Source organism: Corylus avellana, chromosome ca7 (assembly GCF_901000735.1).
Source record: "Corylus avellana chromosome ca7, CavTom2PMs-1.0".
Lineage (NCBI taxonomy): Eukaryota > Viridiplantae > Streptophyta > Magnoliopsida > Fagales > Betulaceae > Corylus > Corylus avellana.
The window spans coordinates 29,338,534-29,360,512 of record NC_081547.1 but is presented as its reverse complement, the minus strand read 5'-3'; the positions used below and the strand labels follow the sequence as shown (position 1 = coordinate 29,360,512).

The 21,979-nt window shown below is 37.9% G+C and overlaps 5 protein-coding genes across 5 annotated transcripts; 4 read left to right on the top strand and 1 right to left on the bottom strand.

The window, feature by feature from the left end:
- Nucleotides 1–897: 897 nt before the first annotated feature.
- Nucleotides 898–6,240, top strand: LOC132186897 (inactive receptor-like serine/threonine-protein kinase At2g40270). Its single transcript, XM_059601009.1, has 9 exons — nt 898–1,282; nt 1,381–1,519; nt 2,303–2,374; nt 2,481–2,624; nt 2,726–2,866; nt 3,203–3,813; nt 4,081–4,271; nt 4,358–4,490; nt 5,369–6,240. The coding sequence occupies exons 1-9, from the start codon at nt 1,186–1,188 to the stop codon at nt 5,965–5,967; spliced, it is 2,127 nt and encodes a 708-aa protein (XP_059456992.1). The 5' UTR covers nt 898–1,185; the 3' UTR covers nt 5,968–6,240.
- Nucleotides 6,241–7,058: 818 nt separating this feature from the next.
- On the top strand, nt 7,059–7,562 carry LOC132188141 (non-classical arabinogalactan protein 30-like). The gene has a single exon (XM_059602543.1). It carries the CDS (start codon nt 7,059–7,061, stop codon nt 7,560–7,562), a length of 504 nt encoding a protein of 167 aa, XP_059458526.1.
- Nucleotides 7,563–9,549: 1,987 nt separating this feature from the next.
- On the top strand, nt 9,550–10,083 carry LOC132188140 (non-classical arabinogalactan protein 30-like). Its single transcript, XM_059602542.1, has one exon. The coding sequence runs from the start codon at nt 9,550–9,552 to the stop codon at nt 10,081–10,083; it is 534 nt and encodes a 177-aa protein (XP_059458525.1).
- LOC132187321 (uncharacterized) lies at nt 9,681–13,321 on the bottom strand. Its single transcript, XM_059601600.1, has 6 exons — nt 13,150–13,321; nt 12,895–13,039; nt 12,550–12,707; nt 11,682–11,766; nt 10,480–11,592; nt 9,681–9,764 (listed from the first exon to the last, which is right to left on the bottom strand). The coding sequence occupies exons 1-5, from the start codon at nt 13,236–13,238 to the stop codon at nt 10,486–10,488; spliced, it is 1,584 nt and encodes a 527-aa protein (XP_059457583.1). The 5' UTR covers nt 13,239–13,321; the 3' UTR covers nt 9,681–9,764; nt 10,480–10,485.
- A 2,143-nt stretch (nt 13,322–15,464) lies between these two features.
- On the top strand, nt 15,465–21,771 carry LOC132188433 (uncharacterized). Its single transcript, XM_059602879.1, has 4 exons — nt 15,465–16,091; nt 17,374–17,859; nt 20,064–20,576; nt 21,387–21,771. Exons 1-4 carry the CDS (start codon nt 15,549–15,551, stop codon nt 21,468–21,470), a joined length of 1,626 nt encoding a protein of 541 aa, XP_059458862.1. The 5' UTR covers nt 15,465–15,548; the 3' UTR covers nt 21,471–21,771.
- Nucleotides 21,772–21,979: the final 208 nt, after the last annotated feature.

Below are 21,979 nucleotides of genomic sequence, written 5' to 3'. Positions count from 1 at the left end.
ATGAGGTGGTCCCCCGAAAAAAAAAAAAAAACAAAAAAAACAAATAGACATTTAAAAATTAAATTTTATTCCCCCAAATATTTTTTAAAAAATTTTGCCTCCTTCAAACTAAAAGTTATAGTTTCGCCCCGTTGTCGAGTATATAGCATTTTTCTATAAATATATTATCTAGCTTTTAATTTTCTAATATTTCATCTTGTATGAGAGCTTAAATATTTGTTTTAATCTTTAAATTGATAAAAAAAAATAGTGAATTTAATTAGTTAATTACTATTTTAATATTCATTATTACTTGTAAGTTTAAACCATTTTGAATAAGCGAGACTCGTGAAATATTTAATTAAAATTAAATCAAATTATAAAGTAAAAATTTTAACTTTATATCTTTATTAAGATACTTTGTTAAATTATCAATTATCTTATAAACTTAAATCCACAAAATAATAATAAGAAGAATAATAATCGTTTAATTAGTAAGATAAGCTCCACGTGTTGATAAATTGGTAGTAGATGGCGACTGCAAAGATGGTGGGAAATACATTTCCAAATAATTATTCTATGTAGTGTGAGCTTCGAGGAAGCTCACTGTTTTACTCAGTCCACTTCTCTTTACGTAGGGTAGACTTCGGTAGCCCGTAGCCAAACAAAAAACAAGGGAAGTATCTAAAACGGTGAGAAAGAAAGAAAGAAAGAAAGAGACTGTGTTTGTCTGGTGTCATTTTTACAAAGTCAGTCGCCGGCACTCGAGTCACCAAAACTAAAGTTATCAGAATCCGAAACAGCCAAACGCGTCCTAACAGTGCTGGACCCCACGACTCAAAGACGAGGTCGCTTTCAGCCAGGCGGCTCTGCCGTAAGCTTTGGTTATTAGAAAGAAAAATTAGACCCAGTCCAATCATTCCAGTAAACTTTCATACAAGGAGATAATAGAATAACCAAATTACACTTTCAGTGTACGCGTTTTCAAACGTTAATTAGTTGGTCTATATTAGCTTGCATCCATGCGAACATGGTTTTGATTTTAATATCTAAGTATTATTTTTCACCGACTTTCAACGTGGGTTTCTTCGACAAGTTCTAAGCTTGATTTTTCCCCCGATTGAACTCCGTTTGTGATCAAACTGGAAGAAAAATTCGGTTGGAAGCGTCGTGTTCGTGATTGGGTTTACGTTGTTAAGGATTGGAATGGACCAGGAATGGAAACTGGGACGTTTGGTAGGCGTCATGGTGGTGTGCCTCTTGTGTATGAGTTTGCGTTTGACTTGGTGTCTCAACGATGAAGGTGCGGTATTTGGGGTTTCTGGGATCTGGGTTTTTCTTGTTCCTTGTTTGTTTCTTGGGAAGTGAAGGATAATGATGAATGGGGTATTTTCTGCGCAGGTTTGGCTCTGCTGAGGTTTAGAGAGAGAGTGGTGAGTGACCCCTTTGGGGCTTTGTCCAATTGGAAAGACGAAGATGGAGTCGTTGATCCATGTTCATGGTTCGGGATCGAGTGCTCAGATGGAAAAGTTGTGGCCTTGTGAGTATTTATTTATTTATGGAAAAAAGTGAAGACTTTTATCATTCTATCATCTGTTTGGTTTCAGAGAATAGGTAGGAGAAGGAAAGAAGGAAAGAATTCAAAACTTTAGAGTCTTTTTTTTTTTTCTTTTTTTTTTTTGTTTTTTCAGTTATTAGGGAGCTTAAGTTGACATGAAGGGCAAGATTTTAAGCTCTATTTTCTTCTTGTTTCCTCGGTTTTCTCAGCAACCAATGGAGGTTACTGATTGTTTGATTTAGTTTTATTTTAAATAGATCAAGAAAGCTTTAAAAGTTTGCGCTTTCCGTGAATTGGTCGTTATTATTTTGCAATTGAGATTTGACTTATGGTTTTAATTTAACTTTTAAGTCATTAACTAAGTTGTTTCGGCTCAATTTGTTCATCTGGTCATAGAAGTTATTCAAATATTAGGATTCCTAATTATCCTGTATCTTCTTAGAGAATTGTACTACACCGGTAATTTAATGTGCCTAAGGCACCCTAGCTTGTTCAATCAGCGATATCCAAAGAGACTTAATTTGTGATCTAGAAACCCATGGCGGTGGTGTTTTATATTGAGTTTACAACTCCTCTATCTTCATCCTAAATATCCTGATTAATAGCAGAGACACTGGAATGCGTCAGTCAATATCATATAGTTGTTTAAATAGCTACGCTGTCCTTTTGTTTCATGTTGTATGGAAGTAATACTTATAGGATGATGTTTGTTTTCTGCTTTTTGCCTCTAGTCAGTTCAAAAGGTTTGATATACTCTATGTGCAGGAACTTGAAAGGCCTTTGTCTTGGAGGAACACTGGGACCTGAGCTTGCAAAGCTAGTTCAAATAAAATCTATGTAAGCATTTATAAGTTCATTACCTAGTTGTGTAAAAATTTATAGTCGCTGCAGTTTTTAAGTTTATCTCTTGTGTGAATCATTGTCACTTTGCATTTCCCTGCAGTATTTTGCGCAATAATTCTTTGAGCGGAATCATTCCTGAAGAGATTGGAGAGCTGAAGGAGTTAGAGGAGTTGGATTTGGGGTACAATAACTTCTGCGGAACACTCCCAGCTGAACTTGGCAGTAATCTTTCCCTCACAATCCTGTAGGTTTGGTGTTAAACTGTTCAATTTTCACTAAGGAACATCTTTTTTATACGTTTCCCCCCTGTCCATATGCTAAATTTCTTTCCTGCTCACCTTGCAGTCTAGTGGACAACAATGAGCAACTTGGTAACTTATCTCCTGAGATTGATGGACTTCAGTTGTTTTCTGAATCTCAAGTAGATGAAAATCAGCTTTCTAATGCTGCTAAAGGATCATCTTGCCATAAAAGATGCGTTGCTTGGTATGCCACCACAATCAATTTGAAGCTGTTATTTTGTGGGTCAATAACTCAATATAATACCTCAACCTGGTAGACCTTGGGAAATCCCCCTTGGGAAATCCCATGACCTTGGGAAATCCCACATGGAATTTACTTCAATGCCAGAGCCAAAATGTAAAATGCTTGGGTACATTTCTTTTTTCACAAATTTGAAATTGGAAATTGCGTTTACTGATGTTGTAAACAATAGGCCCCCCTTTGATGATTTTGGGAGTTTTACTTTTTTTTTAAGGGATTTTATACATGGTTCCTGAATTCTACTTATATCATCTAAAGCTTGCCTTTTATCTTTGCTAGGAGCATTGCCCAAAATGAAGTCATGGTTCAGAGGAGACTGCTCCAAAGGACAGGACCGGGCGGTGAACGTGCAGACCCACCACCCCCAATCCCATCTCCATCCCCACCGGCACTAAAGGCTGGTCCTCCTCCACCTGATTCTCCCTCATCATCTCCCAATTCTGCTCCTACTACAACTAATTCTTCCTCACCATCTCCCAATTCTGCTCCTACCACAACTAATTCTTCCTCACCATCTCCCAATTCTGCTCCTACCACAACTAATTCTTCCTCACCATCTCCCAAGTCTGCTCCTACCACAACTAATTCTTCCTCACCATCTCCCAATTCTGCTCCTACCACAACTAATTCTTCCTCACCATCTCCCAAGTCTTCTCCTACCACAACTAATTCTTCCTCACCATCTCCCAATTCTGCTCAAGTGCCTTCCTCCCCAAAACTCTCTGGTTCCCATTCAAATATTCGTTTGGTTTTAATATTGGTTGGAGCAATAGGGGGTGCCATTCTAATTTCCATCATTGGTGTATATCTTTGTAAAACCAATAAGGTGGCCACTGTAAAACCTTGGGCGACAGGATTAAGTGGACAGCTTCAGAAAGCATTTGTAACTGGTATGTCTTCTTACTCACTGGGAAGAAAAGCAGAGGAAAAGAAATATATAATTTTGGACATATTTGTTTCATTTGCTTTACCATCTCATTTGTAATGGTCAACATCACCACACCATGCATAGCTCGTTTTGGAGCATAGTCTTATATGAGTGCATAAGTTAGAAGCTATCCTTTGAAAGATGAAAAATCAATCTAGTCAAATGCTCCCAAATCTGAACTGGATGGTTGAGATCATCTAATATATATGATTGGGAATTTGCATTACAGGTGTGCCAAAGCTCAAGAGATCAGAGCTTGAAACAGCTTGTGAAGATTTCAGTAATGTCATTGGTTCTTCACCAATTGGTATAGTTCACAAAGGGACCTTGTCTAGTGGAGTCGAAATAGCTGTGGCTTCTGTTGCTGTGACATCTGCCAAGGATTGGTCAATAAGTTTAGAAGCACATTTTAGGAAGAAGGTATTTGACAAACAAATTGCGTTGAACCCTCTGTGGCTTTTATGTGGTCCTAGAGTCCCTAATTGTTTCTGTGGTTCTGGTTTCAGATTGACACAATATCAAAAGTTAACCACAAGAATTTTGTCAACCTTCTTGGATTTTGCGAGGAAGATGAGCCTTTCACCAGAATGATGGTTTTTGAATATGCTCCAAATGGAACACTCTTTGAGCATTTACACAGTGAGTATTTCTATCATTATTGGTATTTTTCTGGACAGGCCATATATATTTGATAAATTATTCCAAGTACTGGCAAACTACTTTTCCTTAAGTTGTTTTCAGATGCCATTAAATGTTTTGAAAAGAAGTATGAGGTTTTCTTGAAAAGGTCTTTTTGTTACTGAATATAGGATTTATGAGCTTAACAGAAAAAGAAAAAAGAAGAGTAGTGGTTGCAAGGTTACTGACTCACTTTTAAATTCTAAGTACTCAAAATTCAACTAATTATGATATCAAAGTTCTTTAGCTGTCTCAGTCATTACAGAATTAAATTTATCTCTACATCATAAAATTTAAATATCCAAGAGCTCCATGATATTGTAACTGTGCCCCATTCAGGTTACTCCCAAGATGACTTGGCAGTCCAATTTATTTCTGTCGAAGTTGATGTGAACCTTCTGTAACAAGAAATAAAAGGAACTTGTTTTGCATGTTAAACTTAAGAGGTAAAAATTGGGTGCATTTGGCCTTGTCTCCAATTACTGTCATGTACTCGTATAAAATTTCTGTATCTTATGTGAAAAGAAATCTGCTATGGATGTGCAGAAGTAAACTTCTTGCACCAATGATGTGGCAACCTCTCAAATTAGAGGAGAAGAATAGGGTAATATTTTGAAACAATCAATGTTAAGAGGGTTCATTTGTTTTTTTGTTAAGGTTGCCAAAACATTAAGTTTTTGAAAACTTATGTCTTAGCATAGGAGGTTGAGGTTGCCACATAATCATCAGACCATGGAAGATTATAAGGAAAATTATTTGCTGTTTTTGATGATAGCCTCTTTTATCATTCAGCTACTAATATTATTGCCTAAGATATCTAATTTTGATGGTCCCTGCAGTAAAAGAGGCTGAACACTTGGACTGGAGAATGCGGCTGAGAATTGCAATGGGAATGGCTTACTGCCTTGAGCATATGCACCAGCTAAACCCACCTATAGCCCACAACAACCTGAACTCTTCAGCTGTCTGCCTCACTGAAGATTATGCAGCCAAAATCTCAGAGTTCAGTTTCTGGAATGAGATCGTCGCAGCCAAGATAGAATCAGCTGGATTAAGGAATATACATACACCATCAGTAGGCCCAGAAAGTAATGTTTACAGCTTTGGTGTGATATTGTTTGAAATGGTTACCGGTCGGGTTCCTTACTCTGTGGATAGTAGCTCACTTGAAGACTGGGCATCTGACTTCTTGAGAGGGGAGCAACCGCTTAGAGAAATAGTTGATCCCACTTTGACATCCTTCCAAGAGGTGCAACTGGAGCTGATTGGTGAAGTGATAAAATCTTGTGTCCACCCTGACCCTAAACACAGACCGGCAATGAGAGAAGTCTCCGCAAGATTTAGAGCCATAACTGGAATAACCCCTGAGGGAGCAAACCCAAAACTTTCTCCTCTTTGGTGGGCAGAGCTTGAGGTTGCTTCGGCGGATGGAAGCTGAGGCACAAAACTTATACTGAACTTCAAATTGCAAGCATGAAGGGGAATTTTCTGTAGTTGTATGAGGCACTAAAGATCGAAGTTGCCCATACGTTGATACAGCTTGTATTTATCATAGGGTAAAAAGAATTATTTGTATATAACTCCTACAAAGGGAAGTTTGGCGAATCTTCTTTTATTTTGATATTGTTGTTTTACATTTGGCCGGGAAACTGTGAAAGCAGACAAGGGCCGAGTCTACGTCCAACTGAGGAAAGATCCTCTTTTTTGTTAAGAGCTGCCCTGGTCGATCAATGTCTTGCAAATTCCTCTCTCTCTCTCTCTCTCTCTCTCCATGTGTCTTGGGTGGGGATGCTTAGCAATTAGCTCATGTGGGAAAATTTTGAGCGTGCATCCGTCCAGTGTCTAACATAACAAAAGACCTACTAATATTTCAGTTAATATTGAAAAATAATAATAATAATAATAATAATAATAATAATAATAATAATATTATAAGCATTACTTTCTCCAGCAAGATAATCCTAGATTTTTTTTAGACTTTATGGAAGAGCTGCTGACGAACTTGGTGCACATTTAAGCAATGACATTATAGAGGGTTTGCAAATGGGTCTCCAACAATTACCTGTTCAGGCAAGCAATTGCAAGAGATTCTCATGAGCCCATTTGTCCGAACAGGTGCTAAACTGCCTGAATTCTGTGAGAATTTTCTCACAATTACCTGTCTAGCAATCCGAACAAATAATTATTGACAATCTCAATTCGTCCATTTCTTATGCAAACAAGCTTCAATACAATGCCTTTATGAACTAGACCTTATAAGAGGGCCACAAATTTTGAAGACTCCACTCTCTTATCCATCATAGAAAAAAAAACATTGACAAAACACAGGGTGGCCTTCACGTCTATCTATACCTCTTCCAAGCAGTGCAAGTCGTTGACATGCAGCTTAATTAGTAGCCCCCACGTCCATCAGAAAAGCACTTGGCGAATCAAAAGATGTTATCTTTCCCTAACAAACTATAAATACAACTCTATCCCATTTCTCTTTACCCCAAACTCAAACCACTCTCCCTCCTAAAGTCTCAGAAAATGGCATTCAGCAGGCAGCTCTTGATCCTCTTCTCAGCGCTCATGGCCTTCCCAGCTGCCACCATAGCTGCTGACGCAGAGAAGAAGATTGACGTGGTGGTTGAAGGCGTGGTCTACTGCCAGAGCTGTGAGAACGCTGGAACATGGTCTCTCTCTGGCGCCAAGCCAATCCCGTCTGCTAAAGTCAGCGTCATCTGCAAGAACTACAAGGACCAAGTCAGCTACTACAAGGTGTTTGAAACAGACAGTAACGGCTACTTCTACGCACAGCTTGAAGGCTTCACGATGAGCCAATGTCTTTTGGAACATCCTCTTCAGTCGTGCCATGTGAAGCCCGTCTCGTCTCCTCTTGAAAACTGCAACCTCCTTACCAACGTTAACTACGGTCTCTATGGCGCCTCGTTGCGTTACGAGAACAAGAGATTGTTTGGAAGCAGCTATGAGGCTGTTGTCTTTGCTGCAGGCCCCTTGGCATTCCGCCCAGATCATTGCCCTGTTCCCTAATCACGTCTATATTACCAATTACCTTTGACCCTTGATTATTACTATTTTTTTCGATGTTTGATCTTTTCTTTTCTTGTGATTAAGGCGCTCTGTTTTGATTGATTTGAGGATATTTATATGAAATATAAGGCACTCTGTTCTGTTTCCTGAATAAATTACACTGCTGTAATGCAAAAATGATAAAAAGGATTTGGCCATCCCTTTGTCTAAACATATACGTAATACGTGTAATATTTATATATGGACAACAAGATAGTGGTAGACTGGTAGTGACAGTGAAGGTGCCGGTGACAATGGAGCTATGGTGATTATGGTATAGGTAGTGATAGAGGGCTAGAAAGAGAGAGTTTCAATTTTTAATATGCATCGAGATATGAATAATGAACATCTAATAAAGACAGTCGTTTCATACGCATTATTTAAAAATTAAATTTTTTTTAAAAAAATTCAAAGGTGGCTCAAGCTACCCTCTTTAGCCAAATGAGGGTGGCCGTCAAGTAATTCAACAAATTGTGCAATGGGACAATATGGCCCAAACTCATGCATATTTTGAGTAGAATGCTGTCGCAACATGCTATATTATTGTAATGACTCAAGAAAAAGTTAGTCATATATACGCTATTACTTTGAAATATTTAGTGGAGTTATGATGGGAGCTTCCTAGTCTTAACATAGGACTTAACACACATGAGCTTCTTTATAATCCACATATTCAATGTGGGTAATTCGCATTTTCAATATAACACTAATTTTCTGAGTTGTCACAATTGTGCTCTCACTGAAAACCTCTTTAAGGTGTAAATTTCCCTAACAAGTAATATTAGAAAACTATTTAAGTTGTAAATTTTCCTAACAAGTAATATTAGAGCCTATTGTAGTGTGCGGTATGGTGGAGTGACACATGCACAAATAAGAGTCCTTAGAGTATGAGCAAAGACGCAAAAGTGTGGGTATTGATGAGAGTCCATAGAGTATCCCTAGAGTAATTAAAGGCAAAGGTTCATGACACGAGCATAATCAAAAGTCCCTGAAATAGAGACAAAAGTGCAAGGTGCGGGCATAAATGAGGGTCCATGAAGTAAGGAGAAATTTCATGGCACAGGTACAAACGAAAATCCCTAGACTAAGAGCAAAGGTGCATAACATGGACAAACCCACATAAGTAATCTTGGAAACGATCCATAAGATTGATAAAAAAAAAAAAAAAAAAAAAGCTTTCATTTGAAGGGGAGTGTAATTATGCAACGATATAATCACACGTGAGAGGAAGATTGTTGAATAAACATGTGTGAATGTAAAAATATTGAATTCTTTATTAAAAAGCTGTTATATGTGTGAGTGTTTAATATGTTAGAGTTAGGCCCAAACTCATAAACTTAAACTTTTAAAGTAAGTAATATCTCAAAGTGCTATATTACGGTGTCACCGAAAGACTCACTAAATTGTAAATCTCCCTAACACATGCCACCCACAACACGTACAAGTCTACAACTATCCGAGACAACCATCGAGTATAAATCCCATCATGAAACTAGAATAAATAGACTCCATTGGAGCCTTCTCTCATACAGGGGTCAAGCAAGCTGCAATTCAAACATTAAATTACGGAATAAAATAATAATAATAATAATAATAATAATAATAATAATTGAAATTACAGCCAATCCCAATCCCTGTAAACCTGGCCGGCCGACTTTCTTTTTCTGTATTTTTTAATTGTATGTAGCCGGCCGGTCTTTCTCTCTCAAAAAAAACATGCGTACTTCTTAATTTTTCATGAAAAGAAGATGGCGTTCACGTTTCCAATTATGAAGAATGTCGTTGATATGCAGCTTAGTAGCGCGCACGTCCATCAATTTTTTTTGCAAAATTCACCCGAAAGTTGCACGGACAAACTATAAATACAACTCTAAAATCTCTCTTCACACAGGCATTTCCTCACAAAAGTGATCTCTATTCTCTAAGCAACAATTACTCATCGAAGAGAATGGGAAGCAGCCACCTTGTAGTCCTCTTCTCACTCCTGCTCCTCCCTTTGGCCTTCCCTTCCATAGCTGCTATTGGAGATGTCCCAACAAAAACACCAGAGAACAAAACAGAAGTGGTGGTGGAAGGCATTGTCTACTGCCAGAGCTGCGAGCACGTAGGAACATGGTCTTTGACTGGAGCCAAGCCCATCCCTTCGGCTAAAGTAGGTGTAGTCTGCAAGGACCACAAAAAAAGAGTCAGCTTCTACGAGGCTTTTGAAGCAAACGAAAATGGCTACTTCTATGCACCACTGGAGGGATTCAAGATGAGTAACTCTATATTGGAGCATCCCCTCCAAGCGTGCAAAGTGAAACTCCTTTCATCTCCTGTTGTAAACTGCAGCAACCCCACCAATGTTAATTATGGACTCTACGGCTCTCCTCTTCGTTATGAAGAGAAGAAACTGATTGGAAAGAACTATGAGGCTGTGATCTATGCTGCAGGCCCCTTGGCTTTCCGTCCAGCTTATTGCCCTATCAAACCTCACAACTAATATTGCTAACAATTGCTGTTTGGTCCTTGAGTAATCTTTGTATTAAGTGTTGATCTATCAGTTTGGATAGGAATATGTTGCCAATGTGTGCTATTTGATTGAATAAATGAATAAACTTAAATGTTTTGCATGCATTACAAAATGATATTTACTACTGCTGTAGAACACACAAGGGATACAAAGGACACATCATTGAGATAACAATGAGCTTCTGCTGAAATTTGAAGATAAAACAGCATAAATACACACAGAAAACTCATTAAGAAAAATAAATCCATGGACTCTAAAACAATTCACTTTCAAACACATGGGGCCAGATCAAAAGCATGGCTGACTGATTTTCTTTTTTGCTGTTAACAACAAATCCAAAATTTTGTAACACCTATAGCACTTTACCTGTTTTTAAAAATCCAATGGCATGCCAAACAGCTTATTTATGTCATCCATGGCCTCCTTTGTAAACACTGTTGGCTCAAACAGATCACATTCTCTTGATGTTCCAGATAAGTTTGACCGCAGCTGAACTTCTTGGTGTTCCAAGTCATCATCAGAAAGTATTGAAAACCCACCAAATTCTTTTTTACTTTCGGGTGCTTTGTCCTGCTTTCTCAATCTCTTGGTCCTAACAAAATCCATTGGCTTCCCAAACATGTTATTTATATCATCCATAGCCTCCTTCAAGTTGATTGTGGGGTCTACTAAGCCATGGTGGCAAACATTTTCAACTTCGACCGGCTCATCTAAAATAGTTGACCCAACAAACCTACAAACAACTGTGTCCTCTCTAAACTTTGGTTGCGGCGAGCTCTCAGGTGCAAGATCCTTTGGGCTAGGAAACACAAAAGCATTTCCACGTGAAGCAGAAGAAAGGGAACCTTCTGTCATACTTTCAACATCATTCTGCTCAAGGTTATCCTTCTCCTCATTTCTCTCTCCAATTTCACTACTTACTTCATCGTCAACGTATATTGCAAAAGGTTCTTGTTGAGGCAGGCAATTTTCAGTTCTACCATGCTGCAGGATTGAAGAACCTTCTTCTTTTGGTTGGCTTGTGCGTGATCTCCTACCAACTGGAGCTGTCTCTATAGGTTCTCGAAACATGCTGTTGATGACATTCATAGCCTCCTTCATATTTATCGTAGGCTCAACCAGCCCATGATGGCAAGCATCTTCAGCTTCAGACTTTCCAACAATGACAGAGTCTACAAACTTCACCGCAACCGTATCATCAGTGCAAAACATCCTCTGTCCATCTGACTCTCTTTTGGTAGTTGCCTGTTGCTTAGAGATACTTCCAGGTCCAATCTTTCCAATAGATTCCTTCTTTGTGGACAGATCTTGACTTGTTCTATCGTCGCAAGAGTTTTCTGAAACCCCGGTATAATTAGATTCCATTAAATACCTTCCCTCAACTCTGCATATATTTTCTTTGTTTTCTTCAGTTATACTGCCATTGGGAGGGATGCTGCAACCAGATAAAAACCCTTTGGCAGTTCTTCCTTCCTGGCGCTGCAGGATGTCTGATCATAGTTAGATAACCAAGGACTCTAACTAACTAGTAACACAGGCCCAATACACAAAACCTTAAAAAGCACTACCAGGGTCCTCTTGTTCTTGTATCTCTCCATCCGGTGAAGGAACTGCTCATATGATTTCTGCAACTCATCCATAGGCTCTGCAAGGCTGCTTAGCAGTCAATTTGAAGGTGAATGCAAGTATTTTCCAAGCCTCACGAAAAAACAAAAAGAAAGTATCCTATACCATCCAAATACTTGAACTGGTCATTATTATGTCAACGCATTAAATAATAAGAGTAAATATATGTGATAAATGGTTTGTTTACCGAGTTTCTAAACTATGATCTAGTGGCACTGGCAAGTTCAAAATTCTCGCAACAAAAATTAGTCAAATACAATGTAAGGTTACTATTTCAGTAATAAAAAATTAGCTCAACAATCCATTAGACTTTGAAACATTGCAATTGCTGCTACCCACAAAGAAAGTATGCGAGATACACTTCAAAACAGACTTTGAAACATTGATTGAAAGGCCTCTCAATTGCAAATATAAATTACAGTCTCCCATATATTAATTACACTCTTCAATTATTTTCCTATAGCATATAGTCTAAAACATATGGGTAATATTCCAGCACAGCAAACAAGATATAAAACGTTAGAGCACTAAACATAGTCAGAATTCATACATATGGAACAGAAACCATTGAGCATCGCAAGAACATAGGGCCTTTTTTAGAAACATTGTATGCATAGAACCTGAAAGTGAACATTTTTGTTAAACATGATGGTTACCATTTCCAATCAACTCGCTAATTTTTCAATTCAGCTACTTTATAAAGGAATTAATCGTTCACTCAAACCCAATATGAACAAATGTGGAAGGATTCGATTTCTTTTGGACATTCAAACGCCCCAATAAGCTCTAAAAATGTAGGAGAAAACTTACTTCTGCACCCCCAAATGGTACATTTTCTCAGCCTCCTCAAATTTCTTGATCTTCTCGTAGTAAAGAGCATATGCCAGGTAGAACAAAGACCGTTTTGTCCCGATGTGATTCACCTCCAGGGTCCTCAAAAGCGCTCTCGGATCATCAACAAAATCCATCTACTCACAAAGCACATGTAAACACATAACTACATTTTGGGCAACTAAAACAACTTAACCATCAGATTCCAAATTTAATCTTCCATTTTCGCAGGAACCAAACAACGGCTACGAAACTAAACCGAAACTGGAGGACCCAGAATATAAAATCATAGATGATGAAAAGAGTGATGGGTTTATCGATTACCAACTGTAACCAAACGCGGAGGTAGCGTAAGTCATTTCTGTAACGCCGATCGGACTCAAAGGTCTGCGCGCACTTCTGCAAAAACCTGGGGAGCTTCTCGTTCAGAAGCTGCGAAGGCAGCGACTCTTTCAACTTTCGGATCCCTCTATAGCCAAAAACACAAATCCCAAACCAAAAAAAATAAGAGAGAGACGCAAATTAATAAAACGAACACACACGCACGCACACACACAGAAGCAGAGAAATTGGATATACCGGAGCCAAGGGAGAAGAGGGTCTTTGCCAGAGTAGGTTTTGATGTCTGATATTAAGGAGGAGAAGAGGTCATTAGGGTCGTTGGCCATGGAAAAGTTTGGAGCAGAGTTGGAAGATGGTGATGGCGGTCTCGAGCCAAGGCCCTAATTTGAATTTGCGTTCCGGGAAATCTAGGCGTTTGCTTTGAATTTTTGGGATGTCTTGTGCGTGATCGCTCGGACACAATTTGTGGATCCTTTCTTGTTCTGTTTATAGACACGTGGGAGGGACAGGGACAATTGATTAAGATGACCTGATCATCATGACCGCTATGATATTTTCCTTCCTTTTTTTCTCTTTAAAGGCCAAGATTGTGACAACAAAGATAAAACGGAAAATAAAAATAAAGGGATGTTGAGGTGTTCTATCAAATATAAATTTTCTCAAATCTCAACTATCATTTTCAAATGAGATTATTAGGATTCTATAGAATTAGCATTTATCCCTTTTAAAGTAAGATAAAATATGATAAAAACTAAGTTAGTAAATCTTAATGTCAAAATATTAGTCCTTCGAGTTTGTAATTGATAGTAGTTTAGTGAGTTGAGTATAGTTTGAAATTTCGTTCAAAATTCGCATTTTATGAAAACTCGCTCAAAATTTGTATTTGGAGATTAACATGTTGAATAAAAAATTTCGCTTAACTTTTGCGTGACAATCGCTCATGTGAGATGAAACAACGACTTCACTCGACTCTCACTCAACATTTACTCTAGCAAGTTTACGATAATTGTAATTATGTTTTAAATATGATTACTTGTTTAACCCAATTATCCCTCTACCTGTAAATGCTACGTCTTACTCGATTTTTTGAGTTATAAAGGTAATATAGAATAATTAATCTAAAATTAATCTAAAGAACTCTGTAAAGAGAAAGCCTATGTCTCTTCTGAATTTAAAGTCCGGTTATGATGGCGTTGAAAAATATAAATTTTATTTATAAAAGAAAAAATATATATATCAAAAATAGCCTTTTAGAAGAAAAAAAAAAACAAAAAAAAAACTTATCTTGCTTTTCTAAAGCAAAATAAGTTTTTTGTTTTTTTAAGCAAAAAAGTCAAAGAAGTGCACTGGGATCTTGCACGGTTTTTTAATGTATTATAGTAATTTAATTTCTTAATGCAATTTCAAACAAGTTATTAGTATTCGTCGCTCATTTCTTCATTTTTAGATGAAACGTGCAAAACTAGTCATTGTTATTGCATCGCTTCCCAAGATTTTAAAAGTGGTTTAAAACTTCTCACGATAAGTATAAATGATAAATCACCCACCATCCACACTTCCATTTAAGATTTTAATGAAAATTGTTAAAATGGTACAAAAGCATCAATAATAATACAACATGTAACACCTATTGTAAAAAGAATACATGAGATACGTTTTGTATTGTTATAGTGTTTGCAATAAGCTCCTTGTTGTATAAAATATTAAGGTTAATTATCTTTTTAGTACTTATGTTTTCACTCTCTTTTTCTTTTCTTTTTTTTCTTTTATTTTCACTTAGGTTTTAATTCGTATCACAGATGATACATGACTTATAGGTATTTCCACTTAGGTTTTAATTCGTATCACAGATGATACATGACTTATAGGTAAATATCAGTTTAGTACTTCTGTTAGCCAAACTAACGAATTGTAATGGGGATGGTTTTGGCCACCCCTATGCCCAGTTTGAAGGTGGTTTGACCACTCCCATGGCATCTGCAGGGTGGCTGCCACCCTTTTTTGGCTATTGGAAGTGGTTGAACCGCTCCTAAGGACCTTATGAGTGATTCGATTACCTCCAAATTGGCCATTAAGGATGGTCGAAACCACCCCATGACAATATGTTAGTTTGGTTGACATAAGTACTAAATTAGTACTTACCCATAAGTCAGATACTATATGTAATACAAATTAAAATATAGGTGAGAAAAAATAAAAACGTGAAAACCTAGGTACTAAGAAGATAATTAACTCAAAATATTATGAAAGCCCCACATGTTATTTGTTATTTGCAATAACCTGTTTGTGGGATAAAAATAACAAATAAGTCCTTGCATCAAGGACTTATTTGTTAGTTTTGCATACTATAAGGAGTTGTGTTAACATTTTTACACCCACAAAGAGCTTATTGCATATCAGTGTACCAAGTAAATTAATTTTACATTAAAAAAAAAGAGAGTGATTTTTACTACGATATTGTCCAAATTGTGTGTTACGGTGTACTAAATAACATTATTAGTAAAAAAAAATTAAAGCTAAAATAAATAAATAACGAAACGCAGACTGATCTTATTGTCCATGGCACTGCCAAAGACTGTCACTTCGATTTGATACAATTCACCCACCGCCGCTCCTACTCCCTTTTATCGCTCGGCATGGCAGACTCAGCCGAAGAGGAACAACCCCAAATCCCGCCAAACCCTAACACCGACGGAGAAGAACACCAAGACCCCTCAAATGTCCAAGAAGAAGAAAACGATGTCGTCGATGACGAAGAGGAGGACGAAGAAGAAGACGACGACGACGAAGAGGAGCAAGAACCGCCGCCGAAGCCTCTCTCCCGAGAGTCCCAAATCCGCGCGCATAAGTCGAAGATGGACAACCTCTTCCGCCGAATGCAGAGCGAGAAGGTCCCTCTCCGAGTCCACGACGTTTTGATTAAGGGAAACACGCGGACTAAGGACTCGCTCATCGAGGCCGAGCTCGAGGGATTGAAGAAAGCCACCACATTGCAAGGTCTGCTCGAGGCGGCGGGGATTGCCAATGCGAGGCTTCAACAGCTCGAGATTTTCGAATCCGTTAGGGTCACGCTTGATTCGGGCCCGCCGGAGCTTCCCGGGACCGCGAATGTCATCGTCGATGTTGTCGAGACCAGTAGCCCTCTCTCCGGTGACCTTGGGGCTTACATGAAGACCACGGTACGGTGTCTTTTGCTGTGTTTTTGAGGGTTTTGATGTTTGTGTTAAGGTTAGGGTTTTCCTTATTCTGATGAATGAGTTAGCGCTGTGTTTAGTTGCTGAGAAACTGGTGGAAGATGGCAAAGAAAATTTGTAGAAAGATGTATGTATGCATAGTGTAGAGATGAAAATGTTAATCTAGGCTTCAAAGTTGGGAATCTATGTAGATATACTGATAACATAATTGCATTCACATTCACATTCACATAATTGCATTCACATTTCAAAATGTTTAGTTACTGAGAAACTGGTGGAAGATGGCAAAGAAAATTTGTAGAAAGATGTATGTATGCATAGTGTAGAGATGAAAATGTTAATTTAGGCTTGAAAGTTGGGAATCTATGTAGATATACTGATAACATAATTGCATTCACATTTCAAAATGTTACATATTTTCGTCGGCACTTTGCTATTGCTTATGGGCAATCTGACTTTAACAGCGTAGTGTGGTGTTTTTTAGGGGCCAGCCAGGTGAATTGTTGAGTAGGTTAGGAGTTATGTCTGCAATCTGGTTACAAAGCCCTGAACGCACTTTGTCGTTACCTGTCATAGATTCAAGTTGTATGAGCCTGAAGGCTGGGTTGTTCTATTGAGAAAAAAGTTAATTATTTTCTCTCTTTTTTTTTTTTTTTTGAAGGGGGGTGAGAGAGTTCGCTGGGGATGTAGAAGGGCAGCAGAAAGTAGCAAATACTGTTGATTGATTTATTTTGTTGAGGATTGTGGATGGGAGGAAGGTGCAATTTTGGTTGGTGTGCGTGTGAGCCTTTTTTTTTTCTTCTTATTTTTATGAATGGTGTGCCTGTGAGCCCTTCGCTTTATTGCTGGATCTTCTTAATTTCTTCATACTCAATTGGTCTACAGTGACAAGTTATATGGTTTGGTGACTGGTGAGGGAGAGCTACCTTAATATTCTGTGTTTGTATGGCTGTTCACAAGATTGTTTGTTTGACTACCTTTTTGCCTTACCCATGAGGCTGGAGCAGGCTTTTTTGTTGCCTATGTAGTGTACATAGCATGCCTCACTTACAAATGCTTAATTAAATAGGCACGACTACATTTATCAGCATGTACACTCTCATATGGCCAAATATGAAAGGAGATGCACTTTCAGCTTGATGCAATATTGTCTGCATGGACTAGTGACTACAAACAAACTTGAGAGTTTATGCAATATTGTAATGTTAAGCTGGCTGCTATCATGCTACATGTATATGATTTTTATATTTGTATAATGCTTTTGTAGGCTAGATCTTGGACGGTCGAAGGTTCACTTAAGTATAAAAACTGGTTCGGTTATGGGGATCTGTGGGATGGTTCTTTGGCATATGGTCCCAACCAGACATCGGAGGTTAGTGCTGGTGTGTTTCTGCCCAGATTCAGAGGATTTTCAACTCCTCTGCTGGCACGAGTATCCCTGCTTTCCCAAGATTGGCAAGAGTTCTCTTCTTACAGAGAACGATTCTTGGGCCTTTCTCTTGGCTTGTTTTCCACCAGGTACCATGACTTGGTATACAATCTTGGATGGCGTGCCTTAACGGATCCATCACAAATGTCATCCAGGTCAGTAAGGAGGCAGCTTGGACACAGTTTGCTTTCATCTTTAAAATACACATTTAAGATTGACAGGAGGAATTCAGCTGTGAGGCCTATTAAAGGATATGCTTTTGTTTCTACCACTCAAGTAGGTGGCCTCACACCAGATCATCGGAGCTTGCGATTTTTGCGACAGGTTCATTACTGATACTGTGCTTTTCCTTATACTACTTCAATTGTCCAAGCCAATTTTTCTGTTAAAAAATCATTGATTAATTTATGTAGCTCAATTGGTATGTGAATTGTAATGAGTCTTTTTTGATAAGTAAATCAATCTCAATAAAAAGTGCAGAGGGGCACAACTCTAGTACACAAGAAGTATGCAGGAGTGACCTCAATTTGGGAGGAAACAAAGAGCACAAGTCCAAAAATTAAGTAAAACCAGAAAAGTGAGTACTATTGTACGCCGCCATCCAGGCATAAAGGGATTTGGACGTAATGGTCTTTAGTTTTGCCACTGAAATCATGCAATATTTGAAGTTCTTCGTGTTCCGTTCTCTCTCCAAATTCACCACATTAAGCACAAAGGTGCTAGCCTTCAAACTTTCAAAATGTTACTGCTTTTCAACTTATCTCTCCAGCTAGCCAACAACCCTACTGCCTGACCTACTCTGCACCAAAAAGACAATATCAAAATCCATAATTCTCTCACAACTTCACAATGTAGAAGAAGATGATCTATGCTCTCTCCACTTCTCTTGCACATACAACACCAATCCACCACTATTATGTTCCTCTTTCTCAAATTGTCTAAAGTAAGGATCTTCCCTAGTGCTATTTTTCACACAAAAAATGGCACTATCGAAGAGGCCTTATATCTCCAAATGCTCTTATAGGGAAATGGGGAGCCTGTGGGAGTGCAAAGTGCATGATAAAAATATATTTCTTCAAACATTAACCTTTTGGAGGGAATCCAACAAATTTTATCCTTGCCGCCTTGTCTCAACCTAAGAGAATATAAAAGATCAAAGAATGAAGTGACCAAGTCTACCTCCCAATCAAGCACTGGTTTGGTAAAAAAATATATTCCATTGAAGATTCCCATTAGAAAATTGCACATGATCAGCCACCCAACCTCCTTACAACGAGCAATATTGAACAATTCCAAAAAAGATGCCTTCGAGGGATGGTCCTCACACCACAAATCATGCAAAAACTTGATCTTCAACCAGTTTCCCACCTCACATATGAAAAATCTAGAGAAAAATCCCTACCCCTTCTTATGTATTTCCACACCCCCACCCCGAAGGGTCCCACAACCTCATTAGAACACCAACCTCCTCTCGTGCTATCATATTTGGTTTTCACCATTGATCTCCACAAAGCCTGCCTCTTTGTAGCATAACACCATAACCATTTTCCCAAAAAGCTCAGTTAAACTAAATTAGATTTCTAACACCCAAACCACTGGAGCATTTCAGAGAACAAATTTTGAAGATAAATGCTATAGGTACCAAATTTTTTACCAAGTGATGGGTACCAAAATAATTTGGAGCTTATTCATTGGTACTCGCAACATTTCTTTTAATTAATTGTTTTGATCCTCTCTAATGAATGAGCTCCACATCATTTTGGCCCCATCTCTTGGTAAAGTTGTGTACTTCTAGCATTTCTCAATCTTGAACCAACTGACTAAATGGAACTTGAACTCATCACCAACTCCAACCCGCAAAAAATCCCTCTAAAGTTTCTCAATCTGGTTAGACCCATTTTGAGTCTATCCTACGAATTTGTATGAATTATAATGCAATTAGTGTGAGTAATAGGTTCTTACAATCCAATTGACCACATCCTGCTAATGGGGATTAGTATTACATTTGGACTTTCCAGTTTTATGAGTTTGGGGAGCCCAATTTCTCTTTATTGAAATTGTTGAATAGAATAAAGAAATTGATGAATAAAAACTCTCTTTTAAAAATAAAAAATCTCAATTAGATGAAGTGAAATTGGTAAATCCTTGTATAATTAGATTATCTTGCTTCTGCTCTAAACAACAAAGCTATTTATATTCATGGTTATGCAATTATGAGAAATAAAAATGAATACATAAAAGACAACAATTACTTGTCTATTAGTTGAAGACTTCTACTTTCCATGAACTATATACGGCATTGAAGCAAGGTAGCGCCTACCTGCTCAGAGGATATTTCAGTAAATCTTTGCCTTTTGGTTTGTCATATGTACTCACACACAGATACGCCCATGATATGGTATTCCAATTAGTTGATTTATTGTTGTGGTTTTCGCCGTAAGGATTATAGTTTTGAAGCTGATCTAACTTCATTCTAGTCAAGTTCTCTCTATGTATCATTTCTTATAGAATTTTTCTATCTTTACCAGGAGTTTGATCTTCGATATGCTATCCCTTTTGGGTTTTATCACGCTGCACTCAACTTTGGGATCTCTGGTGGTGTTTTATTTCCATGGGGCCGTGGATTCTTGGACAAGCCCTCGCCCCTGCCGGAAAGGTTCTTCTTAGGTGGTGATTTCTCTCCAGTTTGCACTATTGGAGGCCCAACAACTGTGTGGGGATTTAAGACAAGAGGACTGGGACCCACAGAGCCACGAAGGCAAATTAGAGATAAATCTAATGATGAGAGTTCTGATTTTCCTGGAAGGGATTTTATTGGTGGAGACCTTGCTGTTACTGCTTTTGCAGACCTTTCTTTTGACCTTCCAATTAAGTGGTTAAGAGAACATGGAGTCCATGGACACATTTTTGCTGGTGCTGGAAACCTCGCTCAATTAACAGAGAATGAGTTCCAAAATTTCTCTTTTCGTAAGTTCTTGGAGTCATTCCGAAGCTCTGTAGGAGTCGGGGTTGTTGTCCCCACCAAAATTTTCCGCCTAGAGGTGAGTTATCTATTTTGATTTTCTTTATTTTAAAGCAAGCAATCAAGTGTAATATGGTCAGTGTTATATGATTGAGGAAGGAAATCCTCATATGTTGTGCTTGGTGTTCTGGACACTTGTCTCAGATTTCTGGTTTTCACCCATGGTACTGCCTGAATGCAATGTTCACACAAGATCGGGGGTTGTGCTGGAAGTAATTTCATAATTAATTGATATTGTCATCTCTATTGAGGAAAGAAATTAAGTTGCAAAATGTGGTGCTTTTGCCACAAATTTAATAGAATACTTATCTTCCAAAATCTGAAGTGACTATCTCCTATTGGGAATTTCTTAAAAGCTGTTTTAGTTAGGATGGTTACTAGCATGTGATAGATGCTAACATTATCTGAAAGTCCTAATTTATTCATGTGCGTGCCTGCGGTCATGCTCCTTGAAGTTTTCCCCTACGCTTCTCAACTATGTATTCTGTATTTATTTATTGAAATAAAGATAAATGGGGGTGAGTGGAGAGAAAACTTCTATACATTCTTCTTTGAAAGTTCCCTAAAATATCTCTCAACTCTGCACTCTGCACTCTGCTGTGATATTATTTAATGGGTTATGAAGCAGGTATTGCTTCCTTTTTAATTGTAACTGGGATGTGATCCCATGTGATCTGATAGATTGGCATATTCTTGCATGAGTTCCTCAATGTTCCCTGAAAATAATGCCTTCCCCTGCTCCTCTGATTCATGCTTTCTATATTTCTACTTGTTTTAGCAAGACTCGGACCTAGGTTTCTAAACTAATGAGGCTTGATGTTGTTGTCAGGGTAATTTCTACTACATGCTCAAGCAAGATGTCCATGACCGTGGGAAGACTGGCTTTCGGTTTAGCTTCTCTGCTCCAACATAGAATCTAGATTTTTTTTAATGATACTTGATGTTCGGCAACCTTGAGGTGACACATGAAGCACACAACTTCAGGTACTCAAAAGTTTTTTTTTTGAAATTTTTTTTAATTGTTTGACAGCTCAATTTGAACGGCATATGTTGACGTGGTTTTGTAATCTGAAATCTAGACTGGAATTTCAGAAAGCATGATTGCTTTCTCATATTGAGGAAAATAAGCTTCAGATGTTGGCATATATGTCAAACTGTGGAATGGTCTAATATTCAAACATTTAATCTCACTGTTACCTGTATGTTTGTCAATATCACGGCGAGTATTTTGAAATATACTTTTGTGCAACTCCAGTTCAGATTGTTTTAGAAGGCCTTGTGTTCGTTGCCCAATATTTAATGTAAACTACTTTTTTTTTTTTCTGTTTTTTTTTTTTTTTTTTTTTGGAGGGGACTATTTTGTATTTTGAGTTGTTTGTTAATATATTTTATGGTTCAGGATTTGTTTTGTTGTATTTAACG

Bases quoted from the DNA above. Each gene is read 5' to 3' on its own strand.
- LOC132186897 (XM_059601009.1), top strand. From the start codon at position 1,186: ATGGACCAGGAATGGAAACTGGGACGTTTGGTAGGCGTCATGGTGGTG. The intron at 1,520-2,302 runs GTGAGTATTTAT...CTCTATGTGCAG, and splicing joins GATGGAAAAGTTGTGGCCTT to GAACTTGAAAGGCCTTTGTC. The intron at 4,491-5,368 runs GTGAGTATTTCT...TGGTCCCTGCAG, and splicing joins ACTCTTTGAGCATTTACACA to TAAAAGAGGCTGAACACTTG.
- LOC132188141 (XM_059602543.1), top strand. From the start codon at position 7,059: ATGGCATTCAGCAGGCAGCTCTTGATCCTCTTCTCAGCGCTCATGGCC.
- LOC132188140 (XM_059602542.1), top strand. From the start codon at position 9,550: ATGGGAAGCAGCCACCTTGTAGTCCTCTTCTCACTCCTGCTCCTCCCT.
- LOC132187321 (XM_059601600.1), bottom strand. From the start codon at position 13,238: ATGGCCAACGACCCTAATGACCTCTTCTCCTCCTTAATATCAGACATC. The intron at 13,040-13,149 runs GTATATCCAATT...TTTTGGCTATAG, and splicing joins CCTCTTCTCCCTTGGCTCCG to AGGGATCCGAAAGTTGAAAG. The intron at 11,593-11,681 runs GTAGTGCTTTTT...GACATCCTGCAG, and splicing joins ACAAGAACAAGAGGACCCTG to CGCCAGGAAGGAAGAACTGC.
- LOC132188433 (XM_059602879.1), top strand. From the start codon at position 15,549: ATGGCAGACTCAGCCGAAGAGGAACAACCCCAAATCCCGCCAAACCCT. The intron at 16,092-17,373 runs GTACGGTGTCTT...ATGCTTTTGTAG, and splicing joins GGGCTTACATGAAGACCACG to GCTAGATCTTGGACGGTCGA. The intron at 17,860-20,063 runs GTTCATTACTGA...TATCTTTACCAG, and splicing joins GCTTGCGATTTTTGCGACAG to GAGTTTGATCTTCGATATGC.